Here is a 15,930-nt window from a genome sequence, read left to right on the forward strand (position 1 = left end):
TCTGCCAACTGGTACAGTATGTACAATCTGTCTGTCAACTGGTACAGTATGTACAATCTGTCTGCCAACTGGTACAGTATGTACAATCTGTCTGCCAACTGGTACAGTATGTACAATCTGTCTGCCAACTGGTACAGTATGTACAATCTGTCTGTTAACTGGTACAGTATGTACAATCTGTCTGTCAACTGGTACAGTATGTACAATCTGTCTGTCAACTGGTACAGTATGTACAATCTGTCTGTCAACTGGTACAGTATGTACAATCTGTCTGTCAACTGGTACAGTATGTACAATCTGTCTGTCAACTGGTACAGTATGTACAATCTGTCTGTCAACTGGTACAGTATGTACAATCTGTCTGTCAACTGGTACAGTATGTACAATCTGTCTGTTTCTGTTGTCTTCAACCACATGATGTAATTCAACAACTTCTGATGAAACTACTGAACCAAAGTCGAATCCATAATATTTCAATGTGATAGAGTATAGTAGTCTTTCCAGAAAGAGTTTAACCGCCAAGTTTAAAACGACACAAAGTGCCTCTTTTTCCTCACTTTGCCTCGTCTTCTGTTGTTTGCTACGATAATAAAAATAAATCTAAGATCATTTCAAAAAAATCTAAACAGAAAAATAAAACTTAATTTAATAAACTTATAAACCTCTTGACTAAATTAGTCTAATTATCATACAAAGCATTATTTCAGTCAAAACAATAATCTGCAGTGTTTAAAAAAAAAAAAAAAAAAAACATTTGTCTTTATCCTAAACATCTGTAGTCATCATCATCATCATCATCATCATCATCATCATCAAAACAAAAACAGCAAAAAGGCAAAACCGGCTGAAATTAGTTGGCTGCTCCGCTCCCTCCGCTGCCCTCCAGAATCCAAACGTAAACATTTGATGCCATTGTGGAACACGAGAGGAATGTTCTAGAACATCAGAGGGGATCAGGGGAAAAAAAAAAAAAAGTATAAATTGTTTGAGATGAGATCAGATTGCAAAATGGCCACTTGTCCATAGAGAGGAATACATTCATCTGACGAGGATCCCACCGCTGCCACCAGTACTCAGTCAAACCAGAGGGGGAAGGGCCAATTTAGAGGGGGGAGGGGCGTACAGTCAGTCAACCCAGAGGGGGTGGACCTCCAGGCAGATGGAGAGGGGCCTACAGTCAATCAACCCATAGGGGGAGGGATCTACAATAGAGGGGGAGGGGCCTACAGTAAGTCACACTACGGTGAATGCAGCTGGACAGAGACAGGCTGGCTCACGGGTTCTCCTTTAAGGAGGGGATAGGCGTTTTAGGGTTGCCTCCCTCTTCCTTGTGTAGTGCTTTACTTTCGACCAGGGCCCTATATAGGGAACAGGGTGCCATTTGGAACACGTAAAAAGTCCAATCTTTCCTCCATCCCCCCACTCCCCCCTTGAACCCTGGGTGACCCCCCCCCCAGTGGGGATAGATCTGATGCCAGGTAGGTGAAGTCAGAGGTCAGGCTTGGTTGGGCAGAGCTGAGTCAGGGCACTGCCAGGTTCACTCAAAAGAGCCGTTGGTAGATTGGTTGGGTGGTTGAAGATGAACCAGCGAGCTCATTGGATCCTGGGTGTTAGCATTAAGGTGCTGGTTGGCTACACGCTCCACCAGGGTCAGCAGTATTTCTGTAAACAGATGAAAACGAGAGAGAGAGAGTTGTTTCAGATACAGATACACATTTAACATACAGTACCAGTCAAATAGTTTTGACACCTACTCACATTCAAGAGTTTTTCTTTATTTTTTACTGTTATCTACATTGTAAACTCAGCAAAAAAAGAAACACCCCTTTTCAGGACCCTGACTTTCAAAGATAATTCGTAAAAATCCAAAATAACTTCAAAGATCTTCATTGTAAAGGGTTTAAACATGGTCGCCCAACAATTAATGAACATGTACCCGTGGAACAGTCTTTAAGACACTAATAGCTCACAGTTATGAAAAGTTAGGACACTAAAGAGGCCTTTTTACTGACTCTATTAAACACCAAAAGAAAGATGCCCAGGGTCCCTGCTCATCTGCGTGAACGTGCCTTTGGCATGCTGCAAGGAGGCATAAGGACTGCAATGTCCGTACTGAGAGACGCCTAAGACAGCACTACAGGGAGACAAGACGGACAGCTGATCGTCCTCGCAGTGGCAGACCACGTGTAACAACACCTGCACAGGATCGGTACATCCGAACATCACACCTGCGGGACAGGTACAGGATGGCAACAACAACTGCCCGAGTTACACCAGGAATGCATAATCCCTCCATCAGTGCTTAGACTGTCCGCAATAGGATGAGAGAAAGTGGACTGAAGGCTTGTAGGCCTGTTGTAAGGCAGGTCCTCACCAGACATCACCGGCAACAAAGTCGCCTATGGGCACAAACCCACCGTCCCTGGACCAGACAGGGCTGGCAAAAAGTGCTCTTCACTGACCAGTTGCGGTTTTGTCTCACCAGGGGGTGATGTTCAGATTCGCGCTTATCGTCGAAGGAATGAGTGTTACACCGAGGCCTGTATTCTGGAGCGGGATTGATTTGGAGGTGGAGGGTCTGTCATGGTCTGGGGCGATGTGTCACAGCATCATCGGACTGAGCTTGTTGTCATTGCAGGCAATCTCAACACTGCGTTACAGTGAAGACATCCTCCTCCCTCATGTGGTAGCCTTCCAGCAGGCTCATCCTGACATTACACTCCCCCAGAAATGTCCGGGAACTTGCAGGTGCCTTGGTGGAAGAGTAGGGTAACATCTCACAGCAAGAACTGGCAAATCTGGTGCAGTCCATGTGGAGGAGATGCACTGCAGTACTTAATGCAGCTGGTGGCCACACCAGATACTGACTATTACTTTTGATTTTGAACCCCCTTTGTTCAGGGACACATTATTCCATTTCTGTTAGTCACATGTCTGTGGAACTTGTTCAGTTTATGTCTCAGTTGTTGAATCTTGTTATGTTCATTCAAATATTTCCACATGTTAAGTTTGCTGAAAATAAACGCAGTTGACAGTGAGAGGACGTTTCTTTTTTTTGCTGAGATTAGAATAATAGTGAAGACATTAAAACTATGGAATAACACATATGGAATCATGTAGTAACCAAAAAAGTGCTAAACAAATATATTTTACATTTATATTATATATTGGTTATTAGTTTACTCTAATTGGGGGAGGGGTGGTAGGGTTTGCGGGGGAATAATACAGGAAAACATATTCATTACACCATCACCTCCATTACACCATCACTTCCACTACACCATCACCCCCATTACACCATCACCCCATTACACCATCACCCCATTACACCATCACCCCATTACACCATCACCTCCACTACACCATCACCTCCACTACACCATCACCTCCATTACACCAGGAGGATCAAACCAAAGCAGAGCAGGGACATGTTCCTTAATGTAATCAGAGAAGGATAATCCAATGGATTTACATCAGTTAAAAAAAAAAAAATTGACAGAGAGGAATCCACATTCACAATTTTTTATTCATGTGAAATAACATCAGGATCACTATAGGTCTCATTTCCAACAAGACATTGAGATGGAATAGTTGTAGATTGATTATTATTATTATTCAACAGTTGATTGACGATTTCCTTTTTTCTGGGGGGGGGGGATTCCCGAAGTAGGAGAGTAAAATTTGATCTTATACTTTTTGTGATTTGTGAGAAACTTTATATTCAACTAGTTTGAGACCAGATGTGAGAAAATTCTGGTAAGCAGACTCCACTTCGGTCTGATTATAAAACATTTTCCCATGAAATATCATAATTATTCAAAGAATTTGTAAAGATATTATCAATAAGGATGTCAGATGAACTGGTGGCAGGTAGCCTAGTGGTTAGAGTGTAGAAGCGGCAGGGTAGCCTAGTGGTTAGAGTGTAGAGGTGGCAGGTAGCCTAGTGGCTAGAGTGTAGAGGAGGCAGGTAGCCTAGAGGTTAGAGTGTAGAGGAGGCAGGTAGCCTTGTGGTTAGAGTGTAGAAGAGGCAGGTAGCCTAGAGGTTAGAGTGTAGAGGAGGCAGGTAGCCTTGTGGTTAGAGCGTTGGACTAGTAACCGGAAGGTTGCAAGTTCAAATCCCAGAACTGACAAGGTACAAATCTGTCGTTCTGCCCCTGAACAGGCAGTTAACCCACTGTTCCTAGGCCGTCATTGTAAATAAGAATTTGTTCTTAATTAACTGACTTGCCGAGTTAAATAAAGGTTAAAAAAAATATACTACAGTAACATCCAGGGTAAACCCCAGCCATCTATCCAGAGAGACTGTTATACTACAGTAACATCCAGGGTAAACCCCAGCCATCTATCCAGATATACTACAGTAACATCCAGGGTAAACCCCACCCATCTATCCAGAGATACTGTTATACTACAGTAACATCCAGGGTAAACCCCAGCCATCTATCCAGAGAGACTGTTATACTACAGTAACATCCAGGGTAAACCCCAGCCATCTAACCAGAGAGACTGTTATGCACCTATAGTGTTGAAAACGAGATGGTTCATCAAAAGATTTCATCCTGTAAAATATAAAATAAATAAATATTAGAATGAGCTATGTCAGGAAAACAGTATATACCGTAAATACACAGTAAAAACCCCATAGCAAAATGGATAGAATTGAAGGAAATTTGCTTCCGAAGCGGAGTCCAGAATATAAACAATAAATACTAAATGGAAAGTTTATTAGGTACACCCATCTAGTACCAGGTCAGACCCCCCATTACCTCCAGAACAGCCTGAATTATTTGGGGCATGGAAATGTACCTCTATTGTATCTCAAATGCTCAATTGGTATCAAAAGTGAAGAAAAAAAATTCCCACACCAATTCACCACTGTCACCAGCCTGTACCGTTGACACCAGGCAGGATATGGGACCATGGATTCATGATGCTTATCCCAAATCCTGACTATGCCGTCAGCATGACGCACCAGGAACCGGAATTCGTCGGACCAGGCAATATTTTTCCACTCCTCATATTGTCCAGTGTTGGTGATGGCGTTCCGACTGGAGCCGCTTCTTCTTGTTTTTAGCTGATAGGAGTGGAACCCTGGGGTGGTCGTCTGCTGCAATAGCCAATCAGTGACCAGAACCGACGAGTTGTGCGTTCCACTGTTGTACTGCGCCATTATTTGCATGTTTGTGGCCGGCCTGTTATAGCTTGCACGATTTTCTGCTGTGTCCGCGGGGGCCTGTGTTGTTTCCCTCGAAGTGGGAGAAGGTGTTCAGCTTGTCCGGAAGCGAGGCGTCTGTGTCCACAATGTGGCTGGTTTTCCCTTTATAATCTGTTTGTCTGGAGTCCCTGCCACATATGTCTTGTGTCTGAGCCATTGAATTGAGACTCTTGTCTCTGTACTGACGTTTTGCCACTTTGATTGTGTTACGGAGGTCCTAGGTCCTACTGCTTGTACACATCCACATCCCCAGGCAGCTTGCCTTGGTTAAATGTGGTGGTTTGCGTTTTCAGTTTTGCGCGAATGCTGCAATCTATTCACAGTTTCTGGTTTGGATAAGTTCTAATCATCACAGTAGGAACAACATCCTCTGTCCACTTCCTGATGAACCCAGTCACAACAACATCCTCTATCCACTTCCTGATGAACCCAGTCACAATAACATCCTCTGTCCACTGTCATGACGTTGCCCTCTTTGGGTACAGCGAGCACCATCCCCCGCTCTCTGCTTCTACAACCAGACTGCTGTGGTCAGAATGAGGTTGTAAATTCCTAGGGAAGACCCTGCCTCATGGTCACACAGTATAGAGAGAGAGTGAAGTTTCATAGAGAACAAAGGAATTTCTTCCACCTCACAGAACTTGAGGTCCGAAGAACGTTTACGTTCCGGGGAAGGTATAAAAGATCGGTGAAGAATCCAGCTACGAACTGGTCCGTTTGTTACAACTTGGGGAAGCTCATGGGAGACGGTGCGGCCACATTACCATAACGCTGTTTATATAATAGCCTCAGATATGAGGTTTACATCTAATTGTTGTATAAGATGAATGAGTGAGTATGATACTGTTTGTAAAATTGTGCAATGTGATTTTGGACTGTTTAATGAAGGGAACTCCAATTCCCTTTTGAGTTGAACTAAATCAGAGGACCGCCCATGAGCCAAGTTAGGGTCAGGCATCCTGGGACAGCCCCTTTTCTGCAACTCCTGAATAAAACCCCAATTTTGAGAAATTCTCAGTAGACCATGTTTCTCTCAATCACGGAAGGACAAAGGTTGCAGACCATTGCTGAATCTTTTAACCATACCACGTTGTTAAACTCTTAGACTACCTATACCAACAGAATAAGAACAAGTCTTTGATATTAATTACTAGTCTGCAGCTAGGAATTCGGTATCATTGAACGCAAAGAACGACAACCACCGAAACATCCATTCTATAACAACATGAATGAATGTCACTCTGAACTATCCACTATAACCACGACAGAGAGAGAGACAGACAATTCTACAAAAGAAACAAACTTTTCAACAGCGATCAAGATGACACACTAGGTGTAAATATATATATTGATTGCAATTGTTCCCGAATGAGTGAGCGTTCATGTGTAAAGGATTAGCATTTCAATTGTTATAATTATCACTCTGTAGTGACTTCTTAGTCGACCCCCACTTCCCCTTTTGTCTAACAAGCCACCATGCCGGTTTAGCCCACTAGGGCACATTCTCCTATCATTTCTTGTAACCATATTTACTTTGTTGTCTTGTTTATGCATTTCTGTGAATTACTTAGTTAGTAAAAAATAAATGATTTAAGACAATTGATATATGGATGACTCATAGTGAAGACTGGGTTCGTGTAGATAACCAACAATTTAAGACTTTTGGAATGAGACTAACGTGAGGTAAAATAAATAATTCAATAATCAGAAGACTATTGATCAGATATGAACATATCTGAAAGGTTATATTGGGAAATTTTAACTTTGTAATCTGAATATTTTCCTTGGTGCCCCGACTTCCTAGTTATTTACGGTTACATGATTAATCAGTTTGATCGCATAATACTAATTACAGAGAATCTTTGATAACAACTAAGTCTTCAATTTAATAATAGTAAAGACACGACACCAGTTCCTGATGAACCCAGTCACAACAACATCCTCTGTCCACTTCCTGATGAACCCAGTCATCGACCTAGTCCGCATGATCAAAAACAATCTATAAGCTTAGATACTGGTTGGTCAGACCAACTTTGAACAGTCCTTACCATGGGTGATTCCTGCTTAAGTTTCTGCCTATAGGTGGGGAGAAGCAGGATGGAGGCGCGGTCAGATTTCATATATTGTCCTCTTTAACGTGAACTCGGGCGGGGGGGGCAAATAACTAGTTATCTTTGTATTCACACTACCCTGGCCTTTGAATGAGGACTCAACTCTTCTGCCAGTTCACTTTATCTATTTTTTTAAAATTTATTTAACCTTTATTTAACTAGGCAAGTCAGTTAAGAATAAATTCTCATTTACAATGACAGCCTACTGAACAGTGGGTTAGCTGCCTTGTTCAGGGGCAGAACAACAGATTTTTACCTTGTCAGCTCGGGGGATTCAATCTAGCAACCTTTCGGCCCAAACCCAAACCTTTTTTTACAAAGTGCAGGGCAAGCCATTCCATCAGCACGCGTTATTGGACAGCTAGACATACCTACTTTGGAAGCTAATAGATTGCATTTAGTTAAAAGACGAGACAATTGTTAAATCAGAAGATATTAACATGTCAATATTATTGCAAATAGAATAAATTGCAGATTATATAATGCTGTAAATGAAAATTGTACACCCAATGTAGGATTCTGCCCCTTCAAGGACCTATAATTGATCTTGTACCCAAAGTTGTGATTCACACCAAATGCAGCATGTTGTTGCCTTCTCATAATGTTCAAACCCCACAATTGAATAAACAGCTCCCTCTTAGCCTATAGATCACATATGTCAGTAGTCTAGCGTGAGGGGTTATGTCAGTAGTCTAGCGTGAGGGGTTATGTCAGTAGTCTAGCGTGAGGGGTTATGTCAGTAGTCTAGCGTGAGGGGTTATGTCAGTAGTCTAGCGTGAGGGGTTATGTCAGTAGTCTAGCGTGAGGGGTTATGTCAGTAGTCTAGCGTGAGGGGTTATGTCAGTAGTCTAGCGTGAGGGGTTATGTCAGTAGTCTAGCGTGAGGGGTTATGTCAGTAGTCTAGCGTGAGGGGTTATGTCAGTAGTCTAGCGTGAGGGGTTATGTCAGTAGTCTAGGGGTTATGTCAGTAGTCTAGTGTGAGGGGTTATGACAGTAGTCTAGTGTGAGGGGTTATGTCAGTAGTCTAGTGTGAGGGGTTATGTCAGTAGTCTAGCGTGAGGGGTTATGTCAGTAGTCTAGGGGTTATGTCAGTAGTCTAGTGTGAGGGGTTATGACAGTAGTCTAGTGTGAGGGGTTATGTCAGTAGTCTAGTGTGAGGGGTTATGTCAGTAGTCTAGGGGTTATGTCAGTAGTCTAGCGTGAGGGGTTATGTCAGTAGTCTAGCGTGAGGGGTTATGTCAGTAGTCTAGGGGTTATGTCAGTAGTCTAGTGTGAGGGGTTATGTCAGTAGTCTAGGGGTTATGTCAGTAGTCTAGTGTGAGGGGTTATGTCAGTAGTCTAGGGGTTATGTCAGTAGTCTAGTGTGAGGGGTTATGTCAGTAGTCTAGGGGTTATGTCAGTAGTCTAGTGTGAGGGGTTATGTCAGTAGTCTAGTGTGAGGGGTTATGTCAGTAGTCTAGGGGTTATGTCAGTAGTCTAGCGTGAGGGGTTATGTCAGTAGTCTAGCGCGAGGGGTTATGTCAGTAGTCTAGCGCGAGGGGTTATGTCAGTAGTCTAGCGCGAGGGGTTATGTCAGTAGTCTAGCGCGAGGGGTTATGTCAGTAGTCTAGCGAGGGGTTATGTCAGTAGTCTAGCGCGAGGGGTTATGTCAGTAGTCTAGCGTGAGGGGTTATGTCAGTAGTCTAGGGGTTATGTCAGTAGAGTGTGAGGGGTTATGTCAGTAGTCTAGTGTGAGGGGTTATGTCAGTAGTCTAGTGTGGGGTTATGTCAGTAGTCTAGCGTGAGGGGTTATGTCAGTAGTCTAGGGGTTATGTCAGTAGTCTAGCGTGAGGGGTTATGTCAGTAGTCTAGCGTGAGGGGTTATGTCAGTAGTCTAGCGCGAGGGGTTATGTCAGTAGTCTAGCGTGAGGGGTTATGTCAGTAGTCTAGCGTGAGGGGTTATGTCAGTAGTCTAGCGTGAGGGGTTATGTCAGTAGTCTAGCGTGAGGGGTTATGTCAGTAGTCTAGGGGTTATGTCAGTAGTCTAGTGTGAGGGGTTATGACAGTAGTCTAGTGTGAGGGGTTATGTCAGTAGTCTAGCGTGAGGGGTTATGTCAGTAGTCTAGGGGTTATGTCAGTAGTCTAGTGTGAGGGGTTATGACAGTAGTCTAGTGTGAGGGGTTATGTCAGTAGTCTAGTGTGAGGGGTTATTTCAGTAGTCTAGGGGTTATGTCAGTAGTCTAGCGTGAGGGGTTATGTCAGTAGTCTAGCGTGAGGGGTTATGTCAGTAGTCTAGTGTGAGGGGTTATGTCAGTAGTCTAGGGGTTATGTCAGTAGTCTAGTGTGAGGGGTTATGTCAGTAGTCTAGTGTGAGGGGTTATGTCAGTAGTCTAGGGGTTATGTCAGTAGTCTAGTGTGAGGGGTTATGTCAGTAGTCTAGGGGTTATGTCAGTAGTCTAGTGTGAGGGGTTATGTCAGTAGTCTAGGGGTTATGTCAGTAGTCTAGTGTGAGGGGTTATGTCAGTAGTCTAGGGGTTATGTCAGTAGTCTAGTGTGAGGGGTTATGTCAGTAGTCTAGTGTGAGGGGTTATGTCAGTAGTCTAGGGGTTATGTCAGTAGTCTAGCGCGAGGGGTTATGTCAGTAGTCTAGCGCGAGGGGTTATGTCAGTAGTCTAGCGTGAGGGGTTATGTCAGTAGTCTAGCGTGAGGGGTTGTCAGTAGTCTAGCGAGGGGTTATGTCAGTAGTCTAGGGGTTATGTCAGTAGTCTAGCGCGAGGGGTTGTCAGTAGTCTAGCGCGAGGGGTTATGTCAGTAGTCTAGCGCGAGGGGGTTATGTCAGTAGTCTAGCGCGAGGGGTTATGTCAGTAGTCTAGCGCGAGGGGTTATGTCAGTAGTCTAGCGCGAGGGGTTATGTCAGTAGTCTAGCGCGAGGGGTTATGTCAGTAGTCTAGCGTGAGGGGTTATGTCAGTAGTCTAGCGTAAGGGGTTATGTCAGTAGTCTAGCGTGAGGTGTTATGTCAGTAGTCTAGCGTGAGTGGTTATGTCAGTAGTCTAGCGTGAGTGGTTATGTCAGTAGTCTAGCGTGAGTCGTTATGTCAGTAGTCTAGCGTGAGGGGTTATGTCAGTAGTGTAGCATGACGGGTTATGTCAGTAGTGTAGCGTGAGGGGTTGTCAGTAGTCTAGCGTGAGGGGTTATGTCAGTAGTCTAGGGGTTATGTCAGTAGTCTAGTGTGAGGGGTTATGACAGTAGTCTAGTGTGAGGGGTTATGTCAGTAGTCTAGGGGTTATGTCAGTAGTCTAGTGTGGGGGTTATGTCAGTAGTCTAGTGTGAGGGGTTATGTCAGTAGTCTAGGGGTTATGTCAGTAGTCTAGCGTGAGGGGTTATGTCAGTAGTCTAGCGTGAGGGCTTATGACAGTAGTCTAGCGTGAGGGGTTATGACAGTAGTCTAGCGTGAGGGGTTGTGTCAGTAGTCTAGTGTGAGGGCTTATGACAGTAGTCTAGTGTGAGGGGTTATGTCAGTAGTCTAGCGTGAGGGGTTATGTCAGTAGTCTAGCGTGAGGGGTTATGTCAGTAGTCTAGCGTGAGGGGTTATGTCAGTAGTCTAGCGTGAGGGGTTATGTCAGTAGTCTAGCGTGAGGGGTTATGTCAGTAGTGTAGCGTGAGGGGTTATGTCAGTAGTGTAGCGTGAGGGTTGTCAGTAGTCTAGCGTGAGGGGTTATAGTCTCAGGGGTTAGTCTAGCGTGAGGGGTTATGTCAGTAGTCTAGCGTGAGGGGTTATGTCAGTAGTCTAGCGTGAGGGGTTATGACAGTAGTCTAGCGTGAGGGGTTGTGTCAGTGGTCTAGCGTGAGGGGTTATGACAGTAGTCTAGCGTGAGGGGTTATGTCAGTAGTCTAGCGTGAGGGGTTATGACAGTAGTCTAGTGGGAGGGGTTGTCAGTAGTCTAGTGTGAGGGGTTATGTCAGTAGTCTAGTGTGAGGGTTGTCAGTAGTCTAGTGTGAGGGGTTATGTCAGCAGTCTAGTGTGAGGGGTTGTCAGTAGTCTAGGGGTTATGTCAGTAGTCTAGTGTGAGGGGTTATGTCAGTAGTCTAGTGTGAGGGGTTATGCCAGTAGTCTAGTGTGAGGGGTTATGACAGTAGTCTAGTGTGAGGGGTTATGCCAGTAGTCTAGAGGTTATGTCAGTAGTCTAGTGTGAGGGGTTGTCAGTAGTCTAGTGTGAGGGGTTATGTCAGTAGTCTAGGGGTTATGTCAGTAGTCTAGGGGTTATGTCAGTAGTCTAGTGTGAGGGGTTATGACAGTAGTCTAGGGGTTATGTCAGTAGTCTAGTGTGAGGGGTTATGTCAGTAGTCTAGGGGTTATGTCAGTAGTCTAGGGGTTATGTCAGTAGTCTAGTGTGAGGGGTTATGTCAGTAGTCTAGTGTGAGGGGTTATGACAGTAGTCTAGGGGTTATGTCAGTAGTCTAGCGTGAGGGGTTGTCAGTAGTCTAGCGTGAGGGGTTATGTCAGTAGTCTAGCGTGAGGGGTTATGTCAGTAGTCTAGCGTGAGGGGTTATGTCAGTAGTCTAGCGTGAGGGGTTATGTCAGTAGTCTAGCGTGAGGGGTTATGTCAGTAGTCTAGCGTGAGGGGTTATGTCAGTAGTCTAGCGTGAGGGGTTATGTCAGTAGTCTAGCGTGAGGGGTTATGTCAGTAGTCTAGGGGTTATGTCAGTAGTCTAGTGTGAGGGGTTATGTCAGTAGTCTAGTGTGAGGGGTTGTCAGTAGTCTAGGGGTTATGTCAGTAGTCTAGGGGTTATGTCAGTAGTCTAGCGTGAGGGGTTATGTCAGTAGTCTAGTGTGAGGGGTTGTCAGTAGTCTAGGGGTTATGTCAGTAGTCTAGTGTGAGGGGTTATGTCAGTAGTCTAGCGTGAGGGGTTATGTCAGTAGTCTAGCGTGAGTAGGGTGAGGGGTGTCAGTAGTCTAGCGTGAGGGGTTATGTCAGTAGTCTAGCGTGAGGGGTTATGTCAGTAGTCTAGCGTGAGGGGTTATGTCAGTAGTCTAGCGTGAGGGGTTATGTCAGTAGTCTAGTGTGAGGGGTTATGACAGTAGTCGTGAGGGGTTATGTCAGTAGTCTAGTGTGAGGGGTTATGTCAGTAGTCTAGTGTGAGGGGTTATGTCAGTAGTCTAGCGTGAGGGTTATGTCAGTAGTCTAGCGTGAGGGGTTATGACAGTAGTCTAGGGTGAGGGGTTATGTCAGTAGTCTAGGGTGAGGGGTTATGTCAGTAGTCTAGCGTGAGGGGTTATGTCAGTAGTCTAGCGTGGGGTTATGTCAGTAGTCTAGTGTGAGGGGTTATGTCAGTAGTCTAGTGTGAGGGGGTTGTCAGTAGTCTAGTGTGAGGGGTTGTCAGTAGTCTAGCGTGAGGGGTTGTCAGTAGTCTAGTGAGGGGTTATGTCAGTAGTCTAGTGTGAGGGTTGTCAGTAGTCTAGTGTGAGGGGTTGTCAGTAGTCTAGTGTGAGGGGTTATGTCAGTAGTCTAGCGTGAGGGGTTATGTCAGTAGTCTAGCGTGAGGGGGGTTATGTTCAGTAGTCTCTAGCGTGAGGGGTTATGTCAGTAGTCTAGCGTGAGGGGTTATGTCAGTAGTCTGAGGGGTTATGTCAGTAGTCTAGCATGAGGGGTTATGTCAGTAGTCTAGCGTGAGGGGTTATGTCAGTAGTCTAGCGTGAGGGGTTATGTCAGTAGTCTAGCGTGAGGGGTTATGTCAGTAGTCTAGTGTGAGGGGTTATGACAGTAGTCGTGAGGGGTTATGTCAGTAGTCTAGTGTGAGGGTTATGAGTAGGGTTATGTCAGTAGTCTAGTGTGAGGGGTTATGTCAGTAGTCTAGTGTGAGGGGTTGTCAGTAGTCTAGTGTGAGGGGTTGTCAGTAGTCTAGTGTGAGGGGTTATGTCAGCAGTCTAGTGTGAGGGGTTATGACAGTAGTCTAGGGGTTATGTCAGTAGTCTAGTGTGAGGGTTGTCAGTAGTCTAGGGGTTATGTCAGTAGTCTAGTGTGAGGGGTTATGTCAGTAGTCTAGTGTGAGGGGTTATGTCAGTAGTCTAGTGTGAGGGGTTATGTCAGTAGTCTAGCGTGAGGGGTTATGTCAGTAGTCTAGCGTGAGGGGTTATGTCAGTAGTCTAGTGTGAGGGGTTATGACAGTAGTCTAGTGTGAGGGGTTATGACAGTAGTCTAGGGGTTATGTCAGTAGTCTAGTGTGAGGGGTTGTCAGTAGTCTAGTGTGAGGGGTTGTCAGTAGTCTAGGGGTTATGTCAGTAGTCTAGTGTGAGGGGTTATGTCAGTAGTCTAGTGTGAGGGGTTGTCAGTAGTCTAGTGTGAGGGGTTGTCAGTAGTCTAGGGGTTATGTCAGTAGTCTAGTGTGAGGGGTTATGTCAGTAGTCTAGTGTGAGGGGTTATGACAGTAGTCTAGGGGTTATGTCAATAGTCTAGTGTGAGGGGTTGTCAGTAGTCTAGGGGTTATGTCAGTAGTCTAGTGTGAGGGGTTGTCAGTAGTCTAGGGGTTATGTCAGTAGTCTAGTGTGAGGGGTTATGTCAGTAGTCTAGTGTGAGGGGTTGTCAGTAGTCTAGTGTGAGGGGTTATGTCAGTAGTCTAGTGTGAGGGGTTGGGTTGTCAGTAGTCTAGTGTGAGGGGTTGTCAGTAGTCTAGTGTGAGGGGTTATGTCAGTAGTCTAGTGTGAGGGGTTATGTCAGTAGTCTAGTGTGAGGGGTTATGACAGTAGTCTAGTGTGAGGGGTTATGACAGTAGTCTAGTGTGAGGGGTTATGTCAGTAGTCTAGTGTGAGGGGTTATGTCAGTAGTCTAGTGTGAGGGGTTATGTCAGTAGTCTAGTGTGAGGGGTTATGACAGTAGTCTAGTGTGAGGGGTTATGACAGTAGTCTAGTGTGAGGGGTTATGACAGTAGTCTAGTGTGAGGGGTTAGAGGTCTGAGTTCACACCGCACAAAAAAAAAAAGAGTTGACAAAAAAAGGGGCCGAGTGTAAAAACACCCTTAAATAACAGATTATATAAAGAACAAACCGACAAAAGAGTGAGTACAACTAATCTCCTCTAATGGTCAACGGTTTGAATAATTGACATGGTTTAAGTGCCAGTGTAATTCCGATAGTGTCGGAATAAATCAAGTGACATGTACAGCAGTAACTTTAAACGTATAGCAACAGGCTGAAGTGCTCACGAGACAAACTGCTGCTGATTGGTTAAATATTTATACTAGTTCATTAGGTTTAAAAGCAACAACATGACACACCACCTCTTCACTAGAACGACGAGAAAAAAAGACAGAATGAGAAAAGAGAAATTAAACAACCACAACCACATTGACATCATGCAACGAATGTTGTTGTTGATGACCAGTAATGAAATGCTGACGGTGCATGGCATGAATGTTGTTCACCCGTAATGAAATGCTGACGGTGCATGGCATGAATGTTGTTCACCCGTAATGAAATGCTGACGGTGCATGGCATGAATGTTGTTCACCCGTAATGAAATGCTGACGGTGCATGGCATGAATGTTGTTCACCCGTAATGAAATGCTGACGGTGCATGGCATGAATGTTGTTCACCCGTAATGAAATGCTGACGTGCATGGCATGAATGTTGTTCACCCGTAATGAAATGCTGACGGTGCATGGCATGAATGTTGTTCACCCGTAATGAAATGCTGACGGTGCATGGCATGAATGTTGTTCACCCGTAATGAAATGCTGACGGTGCATGGCATGAATGTTGTTCACCCGTAATGAAATGCTGACGGTGCATGGCATGAATGTTGTTCACCCGTAATGAAATGCTGACGGTGCATGGCATGAATGTTGTTCACCCGTAATGAAATGCTGACGGTGCATGGCATGAATGTTGTTCACCCGTAATGAAATGCTGACGGTGCATGGCATGAATGTTGTTCACCCGTAATGAAATGCTGACGGTGCATGGCATGAATGTTGTTCACCCGTAATGAAATGCTGACGGTGCATGGCATGAATGTTGTTGTTGATGACCAGTAATGAAATGCTGACGGTGCATGGCATGAATGTTGATGACCAGTAATGAAATGCTGACGGTGCATGGCATGAATGTTGATGACCAGTAATGAAATGCTGATGGTGCATGGCATGAATGTTGTTCACCCGTAATGAAATGCTGATGGTGCATGGCATGAATGTTGTTCACCCGTAATGAAATGCTGATGGTGCATGGCATTTACCCCGACAACATCCACTTACTGTTTGTCTGAGTACACTGGTACAAGGACAACTCTGTGTTCTAAAGGACAGCTCTGTGTTCTAAAGGACAGCTCTGTGTTCTAAAGGACAGCTCTGTGTTCTAAAAGACAGCTCTGTGTTCTAAAGGACAGCATGTGTTCTAAAGGACAGCTCTGTGTTCTAAAGGACAGCTCTGTGTTCTAAAGGACAGCTCTGTGTTCTAAAGGACTGCTCTGTGTTCTAAAGGACTGCTCTGTGTTCTAAAGGACTGCTCTGTGTTCTAAAGGACTGCTCTGTGTTCTAAAGGACTGCTCTGTGTTCTAAAGGACAGCCTGTGTTCTAAAGGACAGCTCTGTGTTCTAAAGGATAGCTCTGTGTTCTAAACATAGCCTGT

At 44.8% G+C, this 15,930-nt stretch overlaps 1 protein-coding gene across 2 annotated transcripts in view; it reads right to left on the bottom strand.

Annotated features, from left to right (window-relative positions):
- Window positions 1-292: 292 nt before the first annotated feature.
- Window positions 293-15,930, bottom strand: part of LOC112238617 (nuclear receptor coactivator 2) — a 173,599-nt gene continuing 157,961 nt past the window's right edge. For both annotated transcript variants that reach the window (XM_042308401.1, XM_042308400.1), the window contains exon 23: window positions 293-1,662. In XM_042308401.1, the coding sequence (XP_042164335.1) occupies window positions 1,651-1,662 (12 nt within the window). In that variant the 3' untranslated portion in view covers window positions 293-1,650. The remainder of the gene's footprint in view (window positions 1,663-15,930) is intronic.

Source organism: Oncorhynchus tshawytscha, linkage group LG29, assembly GCF_018296145.1.
Source record: "Oncorhynchus tshawytscha isolate Ot180627B linkage group LG29, Otsh_v2.0, whole genome shotgun sequence".
Lineage (NCBI taxonomy): Eukaryota > Metazoa > Chordata > Actinopteri > Salmoniformes > Salmonidae > Oncorhynchus > Oncorhynchus tshawytscha.